At 38.2% G+C, this 25,003-nt stretch overlaps 1 protein-coding gene across 6 annotated transcripts in view; it reads left to right on the top strand.

Moving 5' to 3' along the window:
- Window positions 1-25,003, top strand: part of Mast4 (microtubule associated serine/threonine kinase family member 4) — a 539,799-nt gene that overhangs the window by 429,370 nt on the left and 85,426 nt on the right. For all 6 annotated transcript variants that reach the window (XM_013518433.1, XM_013518435.1, XM_013518434.1 and 3 more), the window contains one exon: window positions 1,040-1,128. In XM_013518433.1, coding sequence (XP_013373887.1) covers window positions 1,040-1,128 — 89 coding nt within the window. The remainder of the gene's footprint in view (window positions 1-1,039; window positions 1,129-25,003) is intronic.

Genomic DNA, 25,003 nt, shown 5'->3' with positions numbered 1-25,003 from the left:
GTACTGGAGGAAAACGAGTGAATGTGAGATAGTATCTACTTTACCATCAATGAGTTGTGTATTTTCCTGATTTTTTTTAAGCTTGTGAAAGTTACTCTGAACTCAGTTAACTATTTTATAATTTCCTACTAGCAGAAACAGGAAAAAATAGTTAACTTCTGATATATAGTAATATATTTTCACTTACTGGGTATTTGAGAGACAATCACTAGCTAGCAAGCTTGTAAGAAAGGCCCATCACTATTATTTTAATACACTGGAATCTGTTTTTATGATTCCAAAATGTGTACCTTAATAAGGAGTTTGAATGTTGTATACAAGATGAAAAATGAGTGAGTGGTGAAGCACATTTTTCTTAGGCATTGGCTGTTCGATTGACAAAAGGCACAGATATGAAATTTGTCTGAATAATTAGATTTTTAATTAGTGCATCATTGTAAGATTAATGTCAGTGAGCTTCATTGCATGTAATTTTCTATTAGAAATTTCATGTCAACAAAGATGCTACCTGTGGTTTGCTGATTTGAATCCTTAATTTATCACTTGTATGTATGGCATGTCACATATTTGCCGACACGAGCTGAAAGAAGGCATTTGATTACAGCTTCCCTGGTGATGAGGAATATTGATGGTGGTATGCTATATGAATACATTATAGCAGTGATGGTGAAACTTTTAGCAATGAGGGCCCAAACTGCAAACCAAAACCCACTTACTTATTACCAAGTGCCAACACCGCAGTTAACCCTGAATACTGGGGTTTGTTTAGAAAAATCAACTTATACATCAACATCTTTTGTCTTAACAGAAAAACAGTATGCGTGCCATAGGCTCCCCATCACTGCATTATAGTTTCTAATATTCAAAACATGGCCACCTCTCAGATGTTCATGCCTACATAATAATTTGCAATAACATTGGCAGTAGCGTGAGTAAATCTTGTAGGTTGTTTAACCTAGACTATGCCTACTTTGGATATACGTGAATATCATTGATAAGAGAGTCTCCTTTTAAAACTGTGTTTCTTTCTTTTTAACAGTTGCCGAACAAGCAACCGGAAAAGCTTGATAGGCAATGGACAGTCCCCAGCACTGCCCAGACCGCACTCGCCTCTTTCTGCTCATGCAGGTAACTGACTTCCCTTTCTTGAGTCTTATTTCTTTTTGTTTAGTTTTTTAAATAAGTTGACCCGTTGAGATTTAGGTGTGTCTTTGCGTCTGCTTTCCATTTATTTTATATGGAATCCTGTTTCAATTTTTGATTTCTCTTTTTCTAAATTTCTCGATGATGTAATTCATGTTTCCATGTTAGGAATATGTTTGGGAAATGCAGACTGATTGCTCGTGATAAGAATAAGTGTTGAGAAGTATTTAGTATGTTTCTCCCTAAAATTGAACTTCTCTGTTATATTAAGGTACAGTAACTACTGTGAAGAGAATGAGAAGGTTAATTCCAGTCAGGAAAGCCAGGAAGAGTTTGAAGGAGCTACTTGCCCAAGATTTTGAAAGATAGGCAAGATTTTGATGGTATAAATGGGGTGAAAGAAAGAATTCCCAGTGTGGCTAGAGTTTGGGAAGTGTATAGTTGGTTGTATTAGGTAAACGGAAAGAAAAGCAGGTGAACTTCAGTGAGTGGAAGGAGTTTTAACTTTAAACGTCTTTTGGGACTTGGAGGAGGGTCCGAGTTTTAGGAAGTTGTCTTAGGATGGTGAAGCACGGAAGGTTGAAAGGAGGAAGTGGACCTACTTATAGAGCTCTAGTTTGCCGTGACGGGCTCTCACATGACCTTGATTTCATGTTTAAATGTTGGGCTGTCTCTGTGCCTGAGAAGGCAGGCCTTAAGCTCCAGGACTCTCTCCAGTGGTGGGCGGCAGTTGTCTGTTATGACTGAGAGGAGAAGGGAGAGAGAGGCAGTCATTCCTTAGAAATCACATTTTATTTTTGCCGTAGTAATAAAAGGTAGCACAATAAAAACAAAGATAAATTTATAAAATTACGATAGTATAAAATGATCACTGATATTCACAAATGCTTTTCCCAGTAGAATTTTAGAGAAGCTCTTACACATATGAGGACATGCTCAGACCAATATGGTATCATGTCCGTAATAGCCAAACACTTGAAAACAACGTAAATTTCAACACGTTGCATCAATAAATGACCTGTGACATAGCTGTACATATAAAACAAATGAATGAACTCTGCACATACATGAGTACAAACCATTCATATAAAGTTAACATCATGGAACATAGACTATTTTGTTGTATCACATGTATACATATGTTCTACATATCTATTATATAAGTATGTATGAGATGTGATCAAAATATATGGTGAATAAATTTTAAAAATTTATTACCGTAAAGCACACATCTACATTAATACCTCTCAGAATATTTTCCCTTGCTTTGAATACATCTTATCCTCTTTGCCACTTTTGAAAGCAGTTCTGGAAGCCTTCTTTATGTGAGCAGCCTTAATTGTACCATCATGGCAGCTTCAATGTTCTGAATCCATTCAAAGCATTTAAGGCCATTTTTATCAATTAAAAACATCACAGTGTGTCCTTGTCTACCATATCTACTGGGTCTAACACTGAGAGACTTCTGACTCTTCCTCAAAGTCAAAATGACCATGCAAGGTAAATGAACTGCTTCAGAAAGCGGCAAAAATGATGGGATAAGTGTATTTGACATGAGGGGGAGGATTTTGGTGGGGATTGATGGCAATGTGCCTTGTAGTATAATAAGTTTTTAAAAAATGTAAACATTTTCTATAGTCTTTGGTTATTCTTCATATGTTTATTTTAAGAATAGCAAAACGTGGTAATTTTAAAAACCAGTTTTAGATAGCTACTTCTGGGAAGTGTGGGAGATATTATTGAAGAGGGGTAAACAGTTGGTAATATTACATTTCCAAAGTTGTATGATGAGTACACGTTATTTATATTATGAGCATTCATAATTTTGAGGTTGATATTACATGACTGTCATAATTCTAAGGCCTATAGCGGGTCAATCAATGCTAAATACCTGACTTGAGGACTGCAATTATTTATGTTATTTAAGCTTTTGCATTTCTCCTCTGCAAGCAGTGCCTGGCAGTATTACTAGGTGATAAGTGAATGATGAATTCTGTTTAGTATACATAGATCAATAGTGATTTAAGATCTGTTTGCTTACTCTTCTTTGTAGTAATTTCATCATCCTTATGTGCCCATTGATTTGCCTTTTACTGCTGTGATTTTCTTTAGTTCTAATATTGAGAAAGGAGTAATGTTAAGATTATAATGGTCCTTTTAATTATTTTTCTCTTCCTTGTATAATTTGAGTTTGAATTCTTTTCCCTTCAGCATTCATTTGAAAACTTAGCCATTGGAGGAGGCAGAGGAGCCTGTTGTTTGGGCTCCAGAGTACTTTTCTTTATTCTGCAGAGCCAGTAGGTTCTCGTTCACTCAGAGGCAATGGGAATCTGTCACACTTTTTATAAGAAGTGGCATTATCAGTTGAGTAGCCTCCTGTTTCTGTGTAAGAAGGAGAAAATGTAAGGAAAAATGTCAGTCCTTGTGTCTTGATAATATGCAGTGTGTCCTGCCCACCCTGGTGCCTTTCACCTCCATATTTGTCACCACCTTCTCTATCCTGTGTTTAGTACACAGACTGCCAGGTAAGGATTCTCAGATGTCCATGTAAAGCAAGAGAAAGAAAAGCTACCATCCCCTAGTACTTACTTGCCTAAAAGGTAGACATCCACTTTCTCTTCTTCCTCGGGTGGGAGTATGTAAGCCCAGCCAGCCTCACTGATACCAGAACCTGCACCAGACAGATGTTGCAGTAGAGACCTGCACCTTAGCAATGGTATGGGTGTGTCAGGAGTGCTGAGGAAGCGCAGATATTGGCCTAGTGTCCTGTGTGTGCCTTCCCACGCAAAACAGTGTTTGTGAGGAGTCAGGGATTCCTGAAAGAACAGCAAACAGGATAGGCCCATTAAAGAAAAAAAAAGAAGAAAAAGCATGGACTTCTAGTTTGTGGAAGATTCTAAGTATAAAATATGATTCAGAAACCCTAAAGGAAGAGCCTGGTGTATCTCTCCTTCAAATGAAATTCCTGTGTCAATAGCAAATTTTTAAGGAAGTGTGGGAAACTTCTGCGTGCCCAAAACTGTGTCCATAACTTGCCTTAGTGTACAAAGAGGAGAATGGACCAAGAAGAAGATGGGCTGAAGGTGTAAGTAGTGTATTGTAGAAAACAGCAGCCAACAACAACATGGAACAATATTTCACTGCAGTTGTAAGATAAATATGAACCAAGTTGATGGGACACTATAGTGTCATTTACTTAGTATACAATTTTTTTTTTCTCAAATTTATAAAATCCAGTAATAGCAAAGCTGTGGGGAAGCAGTCCCTTTCATGTGATATAAATCAGTACAACCATTTCAGCTATAGTTTGCAGTGTTTGCTGAAACTTCAAATGCATTTACCTTGTGGCCCAGAAAATCCATATAAAAGAATTTATCAGGGTGATATACTTGGATAATAAATGAAGTCATAAGTGTAGGGTTGCCTGTAACCAGAAATAGAGGGGTGAGTTGTTACCAGTGTTCTACTGACCCTGTTCATCACTGGAGAACTAGTTAAGTAAAAAATGATTCAGAGGTACAACTAGTACCACCTGGTTGTGACAGCGAATATGGTAGTATTGGAAAGATGCCCAAAATAAGTAGTTCAGGAAAAAAAATGCATGTTGTAAATTCATGTATGTGTATGCATGCATAAATGCAAGTGTATCATGCATATTCATGGGGAATTTGTAGAAAAAGCAAAGGACAAATCATTAACAGTGCTTATTTGGAAGGAACAGGAAGGTAGAAGAATTTTCGTATTAGTGCTTTTACCAAGATGTGGGCGGGGGCTTTAAAAAAATAAGTACAAAATACCTGAAGTAGTTTTCTGTTGTTGTGTAACAAATTAGTAACCATGTGGCTGAAAATAGAATACATTTATTAATCTCCTAGTCTTGTGCGGTAGAAGTCCGAACAGGTCTGCCTGGGTTCTTTGCTGAGGGTATCATAAGGCCAAATCAAGGTGTTGTTTGGCAGTGCTCTTATCAAGAGGCTGGGAAGGAATTGCTTCCTAGCTCATGTGGGCTGTAGGTAGACTGAGATCATTGCTTTGTAGGGCTGAGGTCCTGAGTTCTTCCTGGCAGCTGCCCAGAGCTGCTTTTGCTCGCAGAGGCTGCCCTCCCCCAGCAGTGCCACGGCCCTTGCTTCTCATACCTCAGTCAGACTTCTTCCAGGAGCCAGAGAAAGAGCTTTCTATTTGAAGGGACAACCTCTATGCTTTAAAGTCTGCTGACATAGGACTTGTAGTACATCTGCAAAATCTCTTCAGAGTAATACCTAGATTAGTATTTGGTCAGATGGGTCGGGGATAGGACCCTTGAGATTATCTTTAACATCCTGTCTACCACAGTGTCACTTCCATGCTGTATTTTTATTCAAATGGGTAAAGGTCTGAGCTCTAAGAGCGATACTTGGTCACTAGACTAGGTGGAGAGAAGTAACTGAGACCCAATAACCCAAGGCTTTTAGAGTCCCAAAGTAGCAAGTACAGCCTTCTTGCCCAAAATACCTGCTCCTTTGATTTTTCAACTTCATTTTACTTGGAATCTGCAGGTGACTAATTGATTTATAAGAGAATTTCTGGGAAGAAGAAAGGAGTAATATTAGGACGACTCTAAGAATTCTTAAAAGACAAGAAATATCTTTATCCAAGTGTGTGAGTGTATGTGTGTATACATAAATTTTGGTTATAAAAGGACTTCATTTTGCCGAGCGTGATGGTGCATGCCTGTAATCCCAGCACTTGGGAGGCTAAGGCAGGAGGATTGTTGCAAGTTTGAGGCCAGCCTGGGCTACAGAATGAGCTCAAGGTCAGCCTGAACTGCAGAGCGAAAACCTGTCTCAAAAAGACCCCCCCAAAAAAAAAAAAAAAAAAAGGACTTCATTTTATGAATAGGTATTGGGCAACAAAATACCCCAAATCCTATTCAGAATGAAAACCTAGGAATGTTTTGATGTTCATCCCTTTGGTGTGTTTCCATGTTTAAAAATTGAATGTTCTATAAGGAGAAACTATATCATGTATATTTTTAAAAACAAAATTTTCATAATTTCAGAAAATTAAAACAAGTACAAGGAGGACCACACATAAAAACTGGTCTGACCTCTTTACAACTTGCTTAACTTGCATTTGGACTCTATCAGTTCTACTAGCTTCAATCGTATAACTCCATCATGTCTGACCTTATATTGAACATGGTAAAGGTGATTGTTTTGCAGACAGCTATCCCTGAGAGCATCACTGTGTTGTACCCCAGGGCCATCCTAGATGTTTACAAGAAAGCTTATAATAAAAGAATGTAAATCATAATCTTGGAAGATGTATAGTTGGGCAATAAAGCACTTGGTAAAATCTAAAGCTTTGGCCCTCTATGCCAAATCGAAGACATATACAACTATGTGTCATTTAAAGATATAGTAAAATTTCACCATTTTGCAGGCTATATTCCTCTAAATCTAATCTTCAAAGTTAGTTTGGTTAAAAGACAAAATGTGATTTTCTGATTATAATTGTTGTCTCAGTTGCTTTTTCTCATTGCTGAGACAGAATACCTGACACCCAAAGTTAAAGGGGGAAAGGTTTGGTTAGCTCACAGTTTATAGAGCTTTTGGTCCATGGTCAACTGGCTCTGAGGCAGGGTGACATGGCAAAGGGGCACTGCAGAGGTGTAACACTCACACCCACAATCCCAGCAGCACACCATGAATCAACCCTAGTGTTACACATTCTAGATTCTGCCATCTCTGAAAAGCTTTACCTATGGCTGCATAAGGTTTGGGGAAGACATCTACATGTAAGCCATAACAATAGTAAAGCTGGTAATTTGTGGCCCAGATGAGAAATTACAGAGAAAGCATAAGTCCCTTACGAGTGCATGACTCAGAATCCCTATTAACAGTTTGTTGTATCTCTTTATCTTGTAGGTAGTTTGTGCCTGATGTATGTAGCTGTCCATGCACACATGTGACTGGAATGTCAGTGTTGATCTTTGTTACTCTTCCCCTTGCCAAAACTGCATATTGTACTTCTGAAGATCACATCAGTCTAAGCTAAGCAGGGCAGTATTTGTAATGTGCATGTTTTATTATGATGGGATTTTCAATGTTCCCATGTTCACTGACCAATTATATCTCCTTGTATTCATCTGTATTTTCATCCATGGTCTTTCTTTTAGGTTTTTTTTTTTATAATTTGCAAATAAGGAGATAGCAATATTGATCCTTTTAATCTTACTGGTATTCTTTGCCAATTTACCATTTGCTTTCTTAATGGTATATTTTAATGAGTAAAAATGATTCTTTTCCTTGTGGTCTAGTAGTTCTTTTGTTTCTGACTTTTTCTTTCACTGCTGAATGTAGCTGTGCCTACAAAAAACACCAGACAAGACTTCCTCTGAGAGTCACCTGCTCTGATCATAGCTCTTCTTCTGTTTGATGAGTTTAGAATCAGTGACATGGTTCTTTTTATTTTGTCAACCTCTTAGTCAGTGTAGGGTGATTGTTTCAAAAGCCAGAAGCAATTTTTTGAGCAAGAGTTTCTCTGACTCCTTCCTAAACTTTATAGGTGAACCTGCAAAGGTGGGAAGGTTTTAACCTAAGTAGGCATTAAAGCAGTTTCCAGGCTCTGCAGGTTCTGGGGGCGACGGTACCTTTCCTCTCTGCTCACCGTGTGTGTGTGCATCCAGGTAACTTTCACTCGTTGTGCTTTGTGTGGGTAGGATGGTGCTTGTGGATTTTAGTCTGCTGGTGAGGGCGGCTTAGTAGAGATGGATGATCAGTACCAGTGGAGGACTTTTTTCTTAGATAAGTTTAGACCAGGGCCATAGCCTCAAGTGCCATACTCCCTTTGTTTCATTTATTTTGTGACTTTAATTTAAAAACCTGCAGGAGCCTTTCCATGCTTGAAATATGATTTTCCAAACTGTTTGAACCAGCAAAGCAGTGACCTCCTTTGGCTGCATAGAAGTGACAGCACAAGACGAGCGCTGCAGTTCCTGTATTGCTTTACTTTTGGGGAATGGGACAACGCAAGATCATGTGCTCACAGAGTCATGGCCTTAATAGGAATTATGTTTCACTTTTAAAAAACCATACAAATTTAATTATTGCTTTATTTTCTCTAGAACACTGGTGGTGAGCTATTGCCTGTGTGCCACAGCCAGCTGTTTGTTTTCATTGGAAGCACTAAAAGGTTCGCCATCACTGCTCCAGAGATCTCAGACATGACTGTCCGCCCTTCTTTTTTCTTACTTATAAGCCAATCTCAAAAAAGTCAGTTTAAACTTGTAAAAACTTTGTCTTCAGCCCAGAGCACGTTGAGGTCCTCCTCATCATTTTATATTGGTTAAAATACAAGGGGCTGGGGATTTAGCTCAGCGGCACAGCGCCTGCTTGGCAAGCGCAAGGTCGTGAGTTCAATTCCTGGTACTGGAAAAAAACCAAAAGAAAAAAAAACAAAATACGAAATAAACTTTACCCAGTTGATTTTCTTAATCACGATCAAGTAGAGCATCACCTTGCACTCACCTAATATTATTAAAACTTTTAATTGGCCCCCAAACTAGACTTCATTTAGTACATGTGTTAAAGCCATAGCATTTCACAATTCAACTGCAGTTTCAAGAATTTCATAAATCAGTTTCTCTAGAGAACACTATCCTTCTGTTTCATGCTGTACTCATTTTTTAAAAAATCCTTAGCCTTTGTGTAATTGTTAATTGTTGCCCTTAGCAGTGACATGTCAGGCCCTTCCTGCTTAAGGAAAAGAATGATAAAATCAGATGGATTGACGTCAGCGAGTGTTTTCCTAGTTTTTGGTACTGCTTTGTATTGAGTCACCAACCGGGTGCATATAGCAGCATCATTATTCTTTGTTAATTCCTTTATGCAGCTCCATATGCCCTGTGACCTGCATTTGTCATTTTAGTCCTGTGAGAAGACTGTGATGTTTACATGTAATCTATTCCTGATAATAATTTAATGGCTGACCTCTTTCACATTCCTCTATTCTGAGTGTAGGAGGATTTAACTGCTTTGCCCTTTGTTTCAACATTTTATTCTCTTCTTAATTACAAATTAAGGTGGATGTTGACTCTTTAATTTTTAAGCCCTGTGTTAACCAAAGTCACTCCACCTTTATTCATTCATTCACTCATTCATCCAGAACCTGGGCCCCTTGAGCAGCCACTCAAGATTTTATTCCCATAGTCACTGAGAATGTTAATTTTTAAACAAAATTTGCTTGTGTGTGTGTTTGTAATCTGCGGCTTTCCCTCAGGTTTGAATGCTGAAGCATCACTTGGGTTTTAATTACGCCCACTTCAAGTGAGAATTCCCGGTACTTGTTAAAAGATTGATATGGAATGAAAGAGTGCAGGTGAAAGCTCATTTCCAGTTGTCTTGCTGAGACGATGGAACAGTGGAGGAGACAAGAAAAACAGCTGAGACAGTGCTTCAGCGTTCACTTTGCTGCTTATTGGGTTTGAACACTCTTGAGACTTCTAAGTGACATTAACAAGCAGTTGTGATATAGACCTGAAGTTGAGAAGCCAAGTGTGTGTTGTTCTTAGTTCGGGAGCCATTCTTTCACAGATGCTGCTTATAATCTTGGGAAGCCGGAAGTCCTTGAAGGGACAAAGTTTGGGCTGAAAAGACAGAGCCTGAAGCTGGGCCTACAGTGCCAGCATTTTGATGTCTTAAGAGGACAAGTGGCTAGCAGGAGACTGAGAAGCAGCAACCTGAGAGGCAGGCGGGAAAGAGGAGAAGGTATTGTTACAGAATCCAACAGAAGACAGGCGTCCCAGAAAGGAGGGGGGCTGGTGTCATTGAGTCAGCAAGCCTTATCAAGCACTTTACAAACATTCGTTGAAACACTAAATAAATGTTCATATAGAGATGTCCACAGTTTCATTTAATTTTTATGTTCAAAAATGCAGTATATGCCCTAATGTAAAGCAAAGTTTCGCTTTTCCCCTTTTAGGTGCTGAATTACTTAAAAAGCCCCCGCCTAGCATCCTATCTTAATCACTTCATGTGGAAAGTAGTTTCAGCAAAACTTGCCTGTAATTCACTTTGCCTAACACAGGCTGTTTTGGCCATTGCTGAAAGTGGAGAGGATTATCGCTTTTCAAACGCTTTAATAATTTAGTCACCCAGAGAATACAGACCCACAAACTCCTAAGTCCAAAGAGCAAACAGGGCAGCACTTCGCCTGATTAAGGAATCTGAAATTGTCTCTTCTTGATACAAAGTGGATGTTGGGAATTCTTGAGGTTACTTTTACTATGATAAAAGAGGTTTTTTTATATTTTAGAGGGGAAAGAAGTTTTGAGAAACTAGAGTCTCAAAATGGCAAATTTTCTTAAAAGTTGAGATCAAAGAATCTTTTTAGTTTTAAATCTTGTAAAATACAATTGGAATTTAAAATAATTGGTTTATCAACTTTATGTTTCGATAAGACATTTTAAGATTTAAATCTTTATAATATATATGTTTCACCATCTTATACATTCATATATATATGTGTGTGTGTGTGTATGTATATACAATACATTAAATACCATAACTGACATTTATTGTTATATGATTTAAGTCTCTGAAAGTTTACATATTTAAATTAAACTTTTTTGATATGCTAGTTGAAAAATGGGAAATGATCTCATGTGTAGGATTGTTTCTGTTCTAAGAGGTAGTAAATGCTGATCCAGAAATTAAAGATGTATTTAAAATCCTGGCTAAATCACCTCTCTATTCTGCTCGCAGCCTTTAGTCATGACAGCCTTGCGCTGGACAGCTTTCAGTGACTATGCTGGCTTTTGTTGTCCAGCGGTGGTTCTGGCTCTTTCCTCATCACTTTACCCTCAAGTTGTCTTGGAAGTTGCGTCAGAAATCCTCAGTTTTCTGTTAATCTAGATGTCTTCCTCCTGCCCTTAGCTGGTGTAGATTTGTATCACAGTCAAACTGACTATTCAAGGAGATCACAGGATTCCAGCCAGGGTCCTGCTAGCATGGGGCTTAGCCAGTGCCCAGTGGCACCGCTCGGAGACTGGATGCTCACTGCCACCAAAGGGGTCTGCATCTATGTGGCAACATGGAAGGCGAGTTTAGAAGAGTGTATTTTAAATTCACATACATATGCTAACGAGTATTTTTCTTTCCTGGCACATTGAAATATTGTGTACAGTAATGCCATCTCTGTCTTTGAACTCAGTCTTGTATAATTACAGTTGCAGCTTTAATGATGCTTTAATGCAGATTTTTTAATTTACTACAGCAGCATGTAAGTACTTCTATACAGAAGCCGTGTAAATTGCAAGCTTTTCAAGGTCTAAGCTTTTATGTTAGGCGTAACAGTGGGTAATTACGGAGCTTGTTGTGAAATGCTAAGGTGTAGGTCCGCAGCAGTAACCATTTCAAGTGTAGAGCGTTCAGATGTGGAGAAGAGCTACCCATCACACTGTTGTGCCAGAGTGGGGAGCAGATTTTGGTTTCCCCAGACTGGGGCAGAGAGCGATGTAGAAAATTTAACAGAGTATAGATATAAGAAAAGTTGTATAGTGTAGGAGGAAGAGATGATCTTTGTTTGAAAACAAAAACTTGAAATTAAACAGCTTTTAGTTTTTTTTTTGGTTTACAAAAGTTGTACATGTTTGTTGTAGAAAATTTAGAAAACAAAAGAAAGTACAAGCTGGGTATCATGACACACACTTGTAATCCAAGCACTCTGGGAGGCTGATGCAGGAGTATGGCAAGTTCAAACCTAGCCTGGGCAACTTAGTGATTTAGAAAGACCATGTCTCAAGATGTTTTTTAAAAAGGGGCTGGGATACTGCTAAGCGCAGAGGCCCTGGGCTTAGTCTCCAAAATTGCCCCCCCAAAAGGGTGGGGTATAAGTAAAAATCACCTGCTACACTAAATCACTCCACTGCTTAGAATTAATTTGTATACATGTTGGTCATTTTCATGTTATCTTTTGAGTATTTTATATAACATTAATATTTTTGCTAATATTTGGTTTTAGTAGACATAAAGTATTCCATTTTTATGAATATACTATAACTTTTCCCCTCTCATGAGCGTTAGGTTATTTCCAGGTTTTTCTTTTGTTCTCATAAGTAGGGTTGTGGTAAACAGCATAATTTATAAATCTTTGTGCTCAGCTCTAATTAGTTTCTCAGCTTAATCTGGGAAACTATTCTTTAAAGTATGGGCCTTTATTGTCTCATGTTTGTGTTGTTAGGCTGTCTATTATGTGGGATTTTTTGAGGCTGCAGCAGCCAGAGATTGTGTCCACAGGAAATACTCAGTGCTTACTGCAAATGACATTTAATAAGCATCAAGCGTGTGTTATGTAAGCACCAAAATAACTTGACACATCTAAGTACATATCCAGTGTGTTCTCCCTTGCTGAAACAATAACTGGTTGTATTAAACTTCCAGGAACTTTGTGCCCCTTGATAGCATGGTGACCAGGTGGTGCCGGGGAGGTAAATAAGAAGGAACTATTGCAGAAGGCTGCAAAGCTGTTCATGCTGTGTCCCTTCCAGACACTGAGAATGTGAACTCTATGCTGGAAACCTTGAGCCACTTTGAAACTCAGGACTCCTGCCACCTGAAACCCTGTCATTGTGAGGTGGCTGATAACCGATAATGTACTAGGAGCTATATGTAATACACGCTGGTCCTCAGGGCACAGGGTGATCTGGGTCTTTACTCAGCTTTCCCACATCTGCAGTGCTGCTTTGGGAAGTCACTCTCAGAATCTATCAATGGGACCTTCCAAAAGCCTCCTCATCCATCAAGTGAAAATAATAAAACTAGCCCTTGCAACTGCATGTAACTGTTTAACAATGTGTACACGTATTATGAAGTATTAGGGTGTGAGTGTTTGAGAAACTTCTAAAGGATCACGGGACACCCTAGTGTCCAACTTCCTATTCGCTTTGGAAATAAAACAAATTAGAATGCAGGGTTCTTGGCATCAGGAGTAGGTGCTCTTGACGGTGGAATGTGGCTCCCACGTAACAGTCAGTGCCGGGACACAAGTCTGTGATATTTTCGTCTTGTCGTACCAGCCTTCGGTAGTCTCTTGATTCGTGCACTTCCTCTGGTTTAGAGCTCATTCGGGAAATTCATTTTAAAAAAATCCAGCTCTGGTGCATCAGAACCTGAACAGTTCCAGAGGGGCTGCCTCAGTGATAGGGTCTGGGAAGTGTGACCTAAGAGTAGGGTTCACATCCTCCCATGCATGTTTGCTTCAGCCAGAGAAGCTCAACATGTTACATTTTGGGCTTCAATTAAAGATTTGTTGTAGACACGCACACACATGCTCACACTCATGCATGAACTCTTGAAAGCCATTCTAGAAACTAAGACCCAGTGTAATGTTAATGTTGTGTTGATCACTTACAGTATGCTTTAAGGATAGGAAACATACCTACTCTTATTTTCAGAGTGAACTGCATTACTGTGCTGCAGGAGATGTGAAGATTAGTAATAAGCCAACAGGTCCTCATGACAAATGAGGTCAGGGGTGGTCAACAAAACAGCGCTTGCCTGGAAAACCCTGGGATGAGGGGAGAAGATGTCTTGTCATTTTAAAGAACACTGCAGCTCCTTTAACTGTTCCTTTGCTGATATTCAGGCGAACCCTCTCTGCATGGTTGGAGAATCACTGATACCAAGGCACCTCCTCATTTTCCTAAGGCATGAGCTGTATCAATTAAGGGATCAGATGTTGGTGAGCAAAATACCAAAAGCCTCGTACTTCATCACAGAGTCTGTTCTCTCCTTTTAATCATTGGGTATAGAGAAGTTACAGTCAGGTTTATTTTCTTAAAGTTTTGACACTGTCTGCTAACAATCAAAGATGATTTTGAATAATTATCCAAAGAATGCTTACATATATGCATATTTTTCTAATATTTAAAATATATCTTCCAAGGCCGCAATTGCATAGTTCTAGTTCTTTTGGTTTGAAGGAGATTTTTTTCTTTGTGTTCTCCAAATTAATACAAGCCTTATGTTTTTTATTGGAAACACACATTTAGGATTTCAAGGTCTGATGATAGATGGCCATCTCAGCATCTAAAATATTAAGGGAAAGAGGGTGAGACAGGGGCTGAACACAGACGTAAGACCAGAGGGTATGCTTGGAGGACCTATCAACTTTCTCGATATGGTTATTTTCCTCATTTCATCCCATGGTGGATGTTTCATTTGGAAGATCTTCTCATAGGAAAACAGGTTGTCCTGTTGTCCAGCCCTCCCGGACACTGTAAAAAACCATCTATTTCCTTGTTGGTCTGGAATAACAATACAAGGGATGATCAAAATATCCAGTGAATGTTTAAATTGCAAAAATATGAAAACAATGAAAATACATTGTTATAAATCTCCCTCGGAATACTCCCTTTAGCTCTGAGTACATGCATCCCATTGTTCTTGCCATTTTCCAAAGCAGTGCTGGAAGTCCTCTTTCATGAGTCTTATGAGGTATGATTTAAAAAAAAAGGTTAATGCTGCAGCTTAGTACCATCGAATGGAAAGGCGGGCTCATAAAAACATTACGGTGTGTCTTCATCCACCTTATTCACCAGGTCTGGCAGCGTGTGACTTCACGCTCTTGCCCAAAGTCAAGCTGACTGTGAAAGGTGAATATTTTGAATTGATAAAGGTTATCAAAGCAGTCACAAGAAAGCAACTGAAGACACAAAAGAGGATCTCCAGAACTGCTTCAGAAAGTGGCAAGCACAATGGGAAAAGTGTGCTCCAATTGAGGCAGGAGGATATTTTGAGGAGAATTAATGGCAACGTGCCTCTTATTATTTTACATTTTAAAAAAATGTAAACACCACATTTGTGGATCATGCCTTGTACATCCCAGCTCATGGTCTTTACATCTATATACTATAACCACTGGGCCTAAAAGCCTATTTTTGCCATGTGAGAATGTTGTGGAACTCTACAATAGTTAGGAGTGACCAGCAAATTATTGAATGAATGGTGGAAAGAAAGATCCATCCATTCATCATAGGAAAGAATGTGCCTTGCTTCACTGGATATGCAAATCATCTGAAATTTGCCAAGTGCAAGGAATGAAGTAAACTTATTTCATAAAAAGCCTATTTCCTTGTAAGATCAATACTTTGGCTTGAGAATGGACACATTCTGGCACCCTAGAAGTTGAAAAAAGCAAGTGTTGGTTCACATGTGGTACTTTTGTGCTGTTATTCATAGGAAATGTGAATTTTGAGCTTGTTACTAGTAATTTCACTTGGCACTCTTGATTTTCAAAGAGCAGGGTCAAATGCAGATTCTTCTGCCTCCTATGGAGACATGGACATCAAGAGGTGTGCATGTCTCCTGACAACAGATCCCACAGAAGTTATGGGTCTGCTTTGCCAGTGGCCCTGTGGAGCTGTTATTCCATTCCTCTGTTTCTTTTTGTGGACATAAATGATGGGTGTTCTTTCCTTCCAGTAATATGTGGCCTTAACCATTTTTTGCCCTGACTGTGTGGCTGCCTGACCTGAATCTTGCTTGCCCTCTTACTTCCTGAAGCTGTCTTTCTTTGCAGGGTAAGAAGTTATAATATCTAAATGTAAACTGATAACATCAACATGTTTCAGGGTAAGCAGTTGACTCTGGGCTGCGTTAATGAAAAGCTAATCCTGCTTTTTGTTAAAATACCCGGGTGCAGCTTCCCACTGACCCCAATTTGTAAGACTCCAATAGTACCCGGGGGTAAAAGTATGCTAATAGCTGGTCACATCTTTGGTAGGAATTACCCTTAATTCCTGTCATGTAATGTGTCAGCAGTGAGCTCATGGCTAGACCTCAGGAACAGTACAACAGCCATGTGGACAGTCGACAGAAGATGAATTTCACCCTGCTGTACTACACCCTCACCTTCAGAGACTTATTAGCCACACCAGTGACCAAAATGCTTGGCAGTCACTTCTTAACATGAGAAAATTGCTTTTGGAGCTGGCCAGAGGTATCCATTGCCCACCCAACAGCATTACTTCTCTACTAGATTTTAGTGCATTCTTTTTTTGGGTCCCAGGAATCAAACTCAGGACCTTGCGCTTACCAGGCAGACGCTTGTGCTGCTGAGCTATAATCCTGGCCCTCTACTAGATTTCAAAAACTACATTTTCTGCTTGTTGTTAAACGTCCCAAATCAGAAAACTGGGGTTTTGCTTAATTGCAATAATATACCCTTTTGGCAGGAGACCAGGTAAATAGAAGAAAGCAATGATCTAAAATACTATTAATGAGATTATCTTGGTGGTGTGTGCCTGTACTATCTGGTATTCAGGAACCAGAGGCAGGATGACTGCAAGTTCTAGCCCAGCCTGGGAAACTTAGAGAGATGCTGTCTCAAAATTAAAACAAAATTATTTTTAAAGGGCTAGGTCTTTAGCTCAGTGGTAGAGTATTTACCTAGCATGCAGAAGGTAAATACAACAAAACTATCTATGAAAAGGCACTATTAATGTAGACTTTCACAAGTTGGAGAATAGCAATTAGGCATAAATAGTAAAACAAACAAAACTCTGCCCTAAAGTCTTCAATCTTTAAAATTTTTAAGCAATGGAAGGAAATACCAGTAAGCATCTGAAACTGTAAACAGAAAAAACAAACAAAAGCATAACATTTATGCTTACCTCAGTCTTTCCTTCCACTGCTAGGTAATGATGCTATGGTCAAAGAATTTTGTATATTTTGTAGACACAGTAAAATATATTTGCTATGTATTTTTCCTGAAAAACTCAAAATACGTATAAAAGATGACTGAGTTAAATTATACTGAGAAATTCAAAGACGGGGTATAAAAGTACTGTGGTGAGCACCGATAGAAAAGTAGAAGTTTGAAAGGACTCTATAGTGTTAGGTAATAATTTACTAAGAATATAGATCTATAAGTTATGTTATATTGACTAAGATCCAAGTTGGAGATGTGGCAGCCATGCTTGTGGTAAATTCCTTTGCTTGCTTCCTTTAAAATCATTAAATAAAACATGCATTCGGATGGTTTTGAAACATTTGAAGATACTGCCTCTCCAGCACAAAAAGCAATATGTAGTACAGAGTAAGGATATTACCAACCTTTTACACTTTGAAATTTAAATGCTAAAATTTAGTAGACTAGTATAAGAATTATTTATTCTAAATGACTGAACTTTAAGAATGTTTCAGTTTAATACTGTGGTCACTATCAGTAAATCATAATAGTGAGTCAAATACTCATCCCAGTAGAGGTTAAAAACCATTTGGTACAATTAAACATCCATTTCTGCTAAAAAAAAAAAAAAATCTTCAGAAAATTAGAATGCAGAATTTCATAATGTAGTAAGCCATCTAGCTTAGACTAACTGGTCATTATCTTTAGTGAAGTACTAAAAGAATTCTATTAAAGTCTTTTCTCGTTAGTATCTTAACTTTATTCTGAAAGCTCTTTGCAGTCAATGCATAAAACTGAAACAAAATGTATAATTCAAATATATTAAAATTTATTGTGTTCCTTTATACAAATCACCTAGGAAATCCAAGAAAAGTCACTGAGTGAGTCTTAAGGAAGTAAACTGTATACAAGATGGATCTAGAATACTGTTAATACTGTTATATATCACCAAGCATGACCAATTAGGAATGATCTTGGAAGAAAGGGATGGATGGTCTCATGACAGTATTTCATGCTCTTTACGCATACCCTCCTTCTGCCACACCCCCAACAGGAAGAAACTGTTCTCTGAAATAACCAAGGGACTGCACAGGGATTGCTTTGAAAAACAACAAAACTTTCGAGTGGGCAAGGGGTAAAAGCAAAATTAAAATATGGTACGAACATACCCCATGACGAGTATAATCATTATGTACTGCAAACATGTATTAATAAATTTTCTTAAAAAATTATTTTTATTCTTAGAAAGACCTATCATAATTATTGAAAAAAAGGCTAAATTTTGACAATGTTTCCAGTCAGAATTTTCATGGAATGAGTATATCATTTAATTGTTTTCTTCATTGAAAACATTAAATGCACTGTGTGGTTTAAGCATAAGAGGAAGCAAAGGTAGCACACAGAACTTACAGCAGTACCAAAGAGTGACATTGGAGGCCTGGACAAATATCCAGATGGTGACCTGGCACTGCCTAGAGGACATCCTGGCCACGGCTACTCTGGATCCCGATTCCAGAAACTCTTATGCATCCCAGGAGGGTTGCCTTTGCTGCCAAAATGGATTCCCTTCACCAGTCCACATACTGATTTATTTCTGGATATGTCAAAGTTGAGTTTAGATATCACTGGATAAAACTAAACCTTTCTTCTCACTGAGGGGAAAACTGGCAGAGTGAGTGGTGGCATCAACCTCAGGGAAGCAGAACTTATGATCTGAGAATCTCCTGTGGTAAAGGAGGCTGCTCAGAACATACAGTTAGTGAGGTACATTTAGTGAGTCAGACCTGACCTACTTACCTGACATCTGACACAGATCATAAAGTGAAAATCACCCAAGCAGTTATTCATAAAAAAATAAAAAGTGACAGGGATTGAGGATGATATAATGAAGAAAACATTAAAAAAAGAAATAGCCAGCTTCCCTAATTATCATTTGTTGATTAAACTATCTACATGAAAAATACTTGAAATGAGTTTCCTATATACTAAAATGATTTTCATGTCATTTAATTTATCTGTATAAGTTAAACCTCAAAAATAAAATTAGTACATTTAATAGATTTAAGTTGGAGAAGTAATTTTTGAGCATGAAAAAGTGGAAAAAAATCACTAAAAGGAAACTGTTAATGTGGTATAGCAAGAAATAAAAACTGTCTAAATTAAGAAACACCATAAACAAAATTAAAATGCTAACACATAACAGGAAATATCAGCAACATAATAATGGGCAAGAGATTAATCTTAAATCACAAGGAGCTCTTTTTAATGGGTATATGAAAAAACTCCAATGCCTCACTAAGTAAATAGGCAAAGAACATGGACAGCTCACAAAAGAGGAAGTAGAAATGACAAGTAAACAAATGAAAAGTTCAACCTCTTACTAACCAAATAAATGCAAATCAAAATGATATGATTCCAGTTTTCACCTGATTTGCAAATATTAAAAAAGCAAACATGGTAATATTCATTTCCAGTGAGATGGGTATTTTTGTGCACTACTGTAAATTCGCAGCCATTTCAGAGATCACTTTGATAGTTTATGGCAAGAACTTTATAATAGTTTATATCACTTGAAGTATCTGTACTTCATGGAATGTAATTTAAGGAAATGATCATAAAAGTACTCACAAACACCTATTTCGGGATGTTAGTTGCCAAATTGTTTACAATAGTACAGTATTGGAAATAACCTAAATATTAAGTAGTAAGAAGAGCAATAGCTAAATTGTAGTCCATCGCTACAAGGGGAATACTTTGTAGGCCATTAAAGGTCATTGTTTTGGGGGCCATGGGTGTATTCAGTGGTAGAGCATGTACTTAGCATGTCTGAAGCTCTGGTCTCACACTCCAGCGCCCAAAAGTAAAAGCCAAAGAACTTTTCTTTAAAAAATACATAATGGTATAGGAAAATTGTATATACAACCTCATTCTAAAAAATCACACACAAAACTGAATATGGCTTATGATGTATTTTTGAATATATATGTATATAATGTCAAAAATAGGGTAAAGAAAGATACCACACTATTATATGAATAGGATTATCATTTTATGTTTATAGTTTATTTCCCAGCTCTTAGCGTGGTCATGTTACCTTTGAAGTCAGGTTTTAAAAAGTTATTTTAAAAATGAGCAGTTTTTTTTCCTATGGTTTAGACGTTTCCGCAGAAAAACCCCATGTGCCTACTGCTTCTACCCTCACCATCTGCCTACAGTTTAAAGCAGTTAAACAGTTTTATGTGTAGCATTTTCCAATATTAGTAACGATAGTAAAGTTATCCCCTTGGCTTAAATTATCCTTAGTCATCCCCATGGTGGTGATGGGCATATGCTGCTGTCTTCCACCTCATGTCCACCTAAACCACGCATCTGCTGGAGGAGAGTGAGAGATCTCAGTAAAGATGAGGTGGATTTTTTTAATGACATTTACTGCAGAAGTGTCTCTCTCTCTCGTTTTTTTTTTTTTTGGTCTGAGTTAATTGCTCTTGGAAAGCAGAATTGTTTAACACAGAACTTTCTCCTTCATTTTTTAGTAAAAAAGTAAATGAAAATGTCCTTCAGTATATGTTGTATGCATGTGTTGAAATATCCCAATGATCCCTATTAACATGACAATTAATATGTTAATAAAAAAGAAAATATTTTTAAATGGCCTAAGCAAAATTGTTCTGCATTAAAATCCCAAACCTGTAAGCCCTCTAACCCATGGGAAAATGTCAGATTTTGTGTTGCAATAGCTATATGTCATAAAATGAAACAGCTACCCACTCAGGAATTATCTTGCCCATTTTCCACCTGATAACACATTTTTAATAATGGGTTTTTAAATTACACTATGTGAAATTATTAATTTAAAATTTCTTATTTTTGAACTTGTAGCTTAGTTAATAATCAAATGTAGATGCTGCTAGTTATTATCTTTATTATATGTCTTGGTAAAGCAGAGCCAGCAAATCCTGCTCTTGTACCTTGGGAAACTAATTCAGGTCTAACATTGCAGGAGATGAATTGATGATGCGCTTGGGCTTGACATCACTGTGTCCTGCTGCACTGTGGGAAGTCATCCTCTACTGGCCATATTTGATGACTTCTTTGTCAAAGTACTTTTCAGCCCAAGCACCCTGCAGGATTTATCACAGTAACTATATCCGGTTTCTTAACTATTTCTTTCCATTTACTTCTATGATATTTGTTTCTGCATTCCTGCCCATGTGGTACCTTCTTATTTCTTTGTCACTTTTAACTGTTGGAATCCCTGGAGCTACATACTGTCACCCTTTTACTTGTGACTTGCACTCTCTGGCTCAGATGGTGGGTGCTGACCTTCCCCACAACTTCATCTTGCACCCTGATGTTTCTTCTGAGTACTGACATATTTTTCTATTACCAGGATTCTCTCCATCTGTCCCAACAGTACCTCAAATCCAGCTACTATCCAATACCAAAGTTCTCATCACCTATTCTATGTAACCTCTGTGATTAGCAACACGATTCACATGGTGACACAAACCAACATCCTCAACATTACTTTTCATTATACATCTCTCACTTTCCCTCTGAAATGTGCTTTATGCCTGGCCCCTCACCCCAGAGCCATTGGTTCAGGGACTGTAAGAAGTGGAAAACTGGGATTGCTTCTTGTTTATGGTCTAACTTCCTGTGCCCCACCTCTATCTATCTCTCTTCTATATTACAGCAAGTAATTTTGAAAAGCATGACCATTATTGTAACCTTTAAGTAAAATAGAACATCCGATGGTTCATCGTGACACGCACAAGTGCAGTGTCCCCAAAGTAGTTTCCAGAATAACAGCAGCAGCAGGCTAATATATACAAGCTCTCAGGCTCCAGCCCAGATGTGGGAATGATGTCCAGCAATGTGTGTGGCGGCAAATCCTCTGAGTGCTGCTGCTGCAGACGGTGGAAGGAGATCTTACTGTAGGTGCTAAAGCCTGGCTGCACATGGGCATCACTCGTGGAGCTTCAGAAAATACCAATGGTCTGGGCCAATTTAAAAATTTCAGGTATCACGCCTGGTGTGTGTGTCTTATCTTTTTAAAAGTTACCCAGGGGTGCCGATACATAGTGGCAAGGTTACAGGACAACTTCCACTGTAAAAGTTACTTTAAAAAAAGAATCTGAAGTTATGTTTCTGAAACTTGCACATACCTGTACCCTCAAATCACCTGGGAAGCCTTAACAATGACTGATGACTGTCCCCCTCCCCTGCCCATCTGGCTTAATTGGTTTGCAGTGTGCCTTGTGCTTTGGGGTTTTCTGGGCTCCCTAAGCTGTTTTAATGTGAGACCAAGGTTAAGATCACTGTTCAGAAGCTGGGATTCTAAAGCTCTAGTGTGCCTAAGAAGCACCTGGACTACTTCATTAAAAAAGGAGCTGCCTCCCAGAGAAGAAGCATGGGAATGCTGCCTGAGGGGACGTTTGCAGCTGGCCCCAGCATGCTGTAGCTCCATCTTCCTTCCTCATCTGTGCTGCTCCGTGCACTGCCTCACGTGCATGGTGACTGGTTACCTCACTTCCCTTAAAGGTATCTTGCTTAAACCCTTGGGGCAACTGCAGGTAACTCAAGACAATAAATAGGTTTAAATCAGTGGATTAACCATTTGGAATAGAGCTAAACTGGGCTGTTACCTTATTGTAAAACCTCCTATAAATTAAGAAAAGAAAAAATTTTACTGAAAGACAATGTGGATGCATTTAGAAAATAATTCGCCAGGAAGAAAGGTCCTTCCAAACAACATAATGGCCATGAAAGAAAATGGTTGCTAAGTTCAATAAAATTTTTTTTCCACAGAACAGTTACCATAAACACTGAAAGATAAAGACAAAAGAAAAAACATCTGCAGTGTATTGACAAAACAGCCTCCATGTACAAAAGTAAAATGGCAAAAACTAAACAAATGTTACATGAGGTGATAGGTGTGTTAATTAGCTTAATTGTGGTAGTCATTCCATAACCTATTTATATAGCACAAAACATGTACATGTTAAATATGTACAATTTTGCTAATTACAGAGCTGGAAAAACACGTAAATGTATGACAAACAGGGTGATACCTTCTAGAAAATTATCAAAATCTGAAAAAATTACAAATGGAAAGGATCTGCCTATGTGCTGCCAAAGGGAGTATAAATGAATGCAGTGTTTTTGGAGAGCAGTTTAGCTGGAAAGAACAAAGTGAAAAACATTCTCATCCTCACATCTAACAGTTCTGCTTCTAGGAACTTAGCTCTTGAATATGATCATATAAATATGCAGAAGCTATTCACTGACTCATCAAAACATTAAAATCAGTATAAGTACCCCATGATGTGATAAAATAATAGAGTATTATTTGGTGCTGAAAGATGATGAGAATTGAGATGACCAATACAGGAAATTGTTGATAGATGATTAAGAAAAAAAACATCAAGTACATATGGCATAGTACCAGTTGGGGGGAATTTTCTATATACATAATTCATGCTGGTTTGTGTGTGTGTGTGTTTCTGGATAAGTATGTACAAAAGATGTAGTATCTGAATGGTAGAGGAGCAGATGGGTACCCAAAGTCTAGAAGAGAGTCTGACACGGAAGAGTTTCAATGCATACATGAGCCCCTGGGTTCAATCTCTAGCACTGCCAGGATGATCTCTCTCCCCGCAAAAACAACCAACCAACCAACCAAACAAACAAACAACCAAACAAGCAAAACAAGTAATGAATCAAACTGAGATTTTTTTTATCTTTACCATATCCAGTGGTACTTTGGTTCACAGACTTGATTCCACAATTTTGGTTTCAGAGTTGGGTGAAAATAGAATCAAATTCAATGTTTAGATTTAATGTTGAACTTTTGGGGAAATTTGATTTGGTTCTCACCCAGTCTAGTTCAGTGTGCAATGAGAATTATGGAGAGAATTGAGCTCATGAAGGTATCACTGTATCTACTTGAATTGTTTGAATTTTCCTGTGTACATACAGTTGCTTTATAATAATATGAATAGGTAAAACATGCTGTTCACTTTTAGGGCTCTGTCTCTCTGCCTGTCCTGTTTCCTTTCCTGCACTTTTCTTTCTCCTATTGTCCTTTAGGACTCAACTGAAGGTTGCTCCTGTGGACCTGTCATGACTCTTCCTTCTGAATTCAGGACTTCTGCAGTTTACATTTAGTCCTGTGAGCAGAGTTCCATTACGTCCTGGTGGGCGAGCACCTGGGGGGTCAGGGAATGGTCTGATCCATCCTTCTTACTCCAAAGGCTGCCAACAGTCTGCCGCATTTTAGCAAAAAAACCAGAAAACTGTGGCTGCACTCACCTCGGTGCCCATCTGCCTCATAGTCACACCTGACCTGACACCCACACTTTACAACCATCTCTAATCCCTTGAGTCTTCTCAGGAAAAAAAACTGGCTGAAACACAGTTGCCAGAATTGTCATTCCATTTCAGCCACTGTCCCTGCCAACATCACTTGAGAGAAGTCCCAGGGCATCCATGTGACTCTCTGGGACTAGCGATGTATCCACCATAAGTTGACTCCTGAAAGTACTGTCAAGTGACTTAGAGTCCCCAGGTATGCACCTTGTGTGGATTTAGTTTTTCACTCAGAAAGAGGCTTCTGATAATCACTGATTGAATTCAGACCTGATGCTTTCATTTTTAACTGTCTTACTAAATTATAATATTCCAAAATCACACAGACCAACTAATAGGCATTTTGCCTATAAAAAACAGAAGGCTGGGAATGCACAAAATTAAGTCAAATAATTCAGTGATGTATTGTTAGGTACTGACTACAATGAAAACTGGTTTGAACAAATGATTACAGTGGAAGTAAAAAGGACAAACAGCATTATATTTAGTGAATGTTTTCCTTTTAAAGAGATTCTTAATCTTAACCCAGAAACAAAGGAATAACACACAGTTTAGGGTTGAGTGGGTTTCGATTGAGAGGAAGAGAAATGTGTAGGTATGACCAGGTGAATCTACAAGAGAGTAGCAATAGGATTTGTGTGGTGAGAGCTATATACAGTCGTTCTTCCTTATTCACAGTTTTGCTTTTTGTGGTTTTAGTTGTCCACGATCAAGTGCAATACAAAGTGTTAAACGGAAATTCCAGAAGTAAACAGTTTATAAGTTTTACTTTGATTGTCTGAGGGATGTGATGAAATTTCCCACTGTCCTGCTCCATCCC

The sequence above is a fragment of the Chinchilla lanigera genome, unplaced genomic scaffold, assembly GCF_000276665.1.
Source record: "Chinchilla lanigera isolate Chin_1 unplaced genomic scaffold, ChiLan1.0 scaffold00045, whole genome shotgun sequence".
NCBI lineage: Eukaryota > Metazoa > Chordata > Mammalia > Rodentia > Chinchillidae > Chinchilla > Chinchilla lanigera.
The sequence above is the reverse complement of the archived record's forward strand: the minus strand, read 5'-3'. Positions and strand labels throughout refer to the sequence as shown.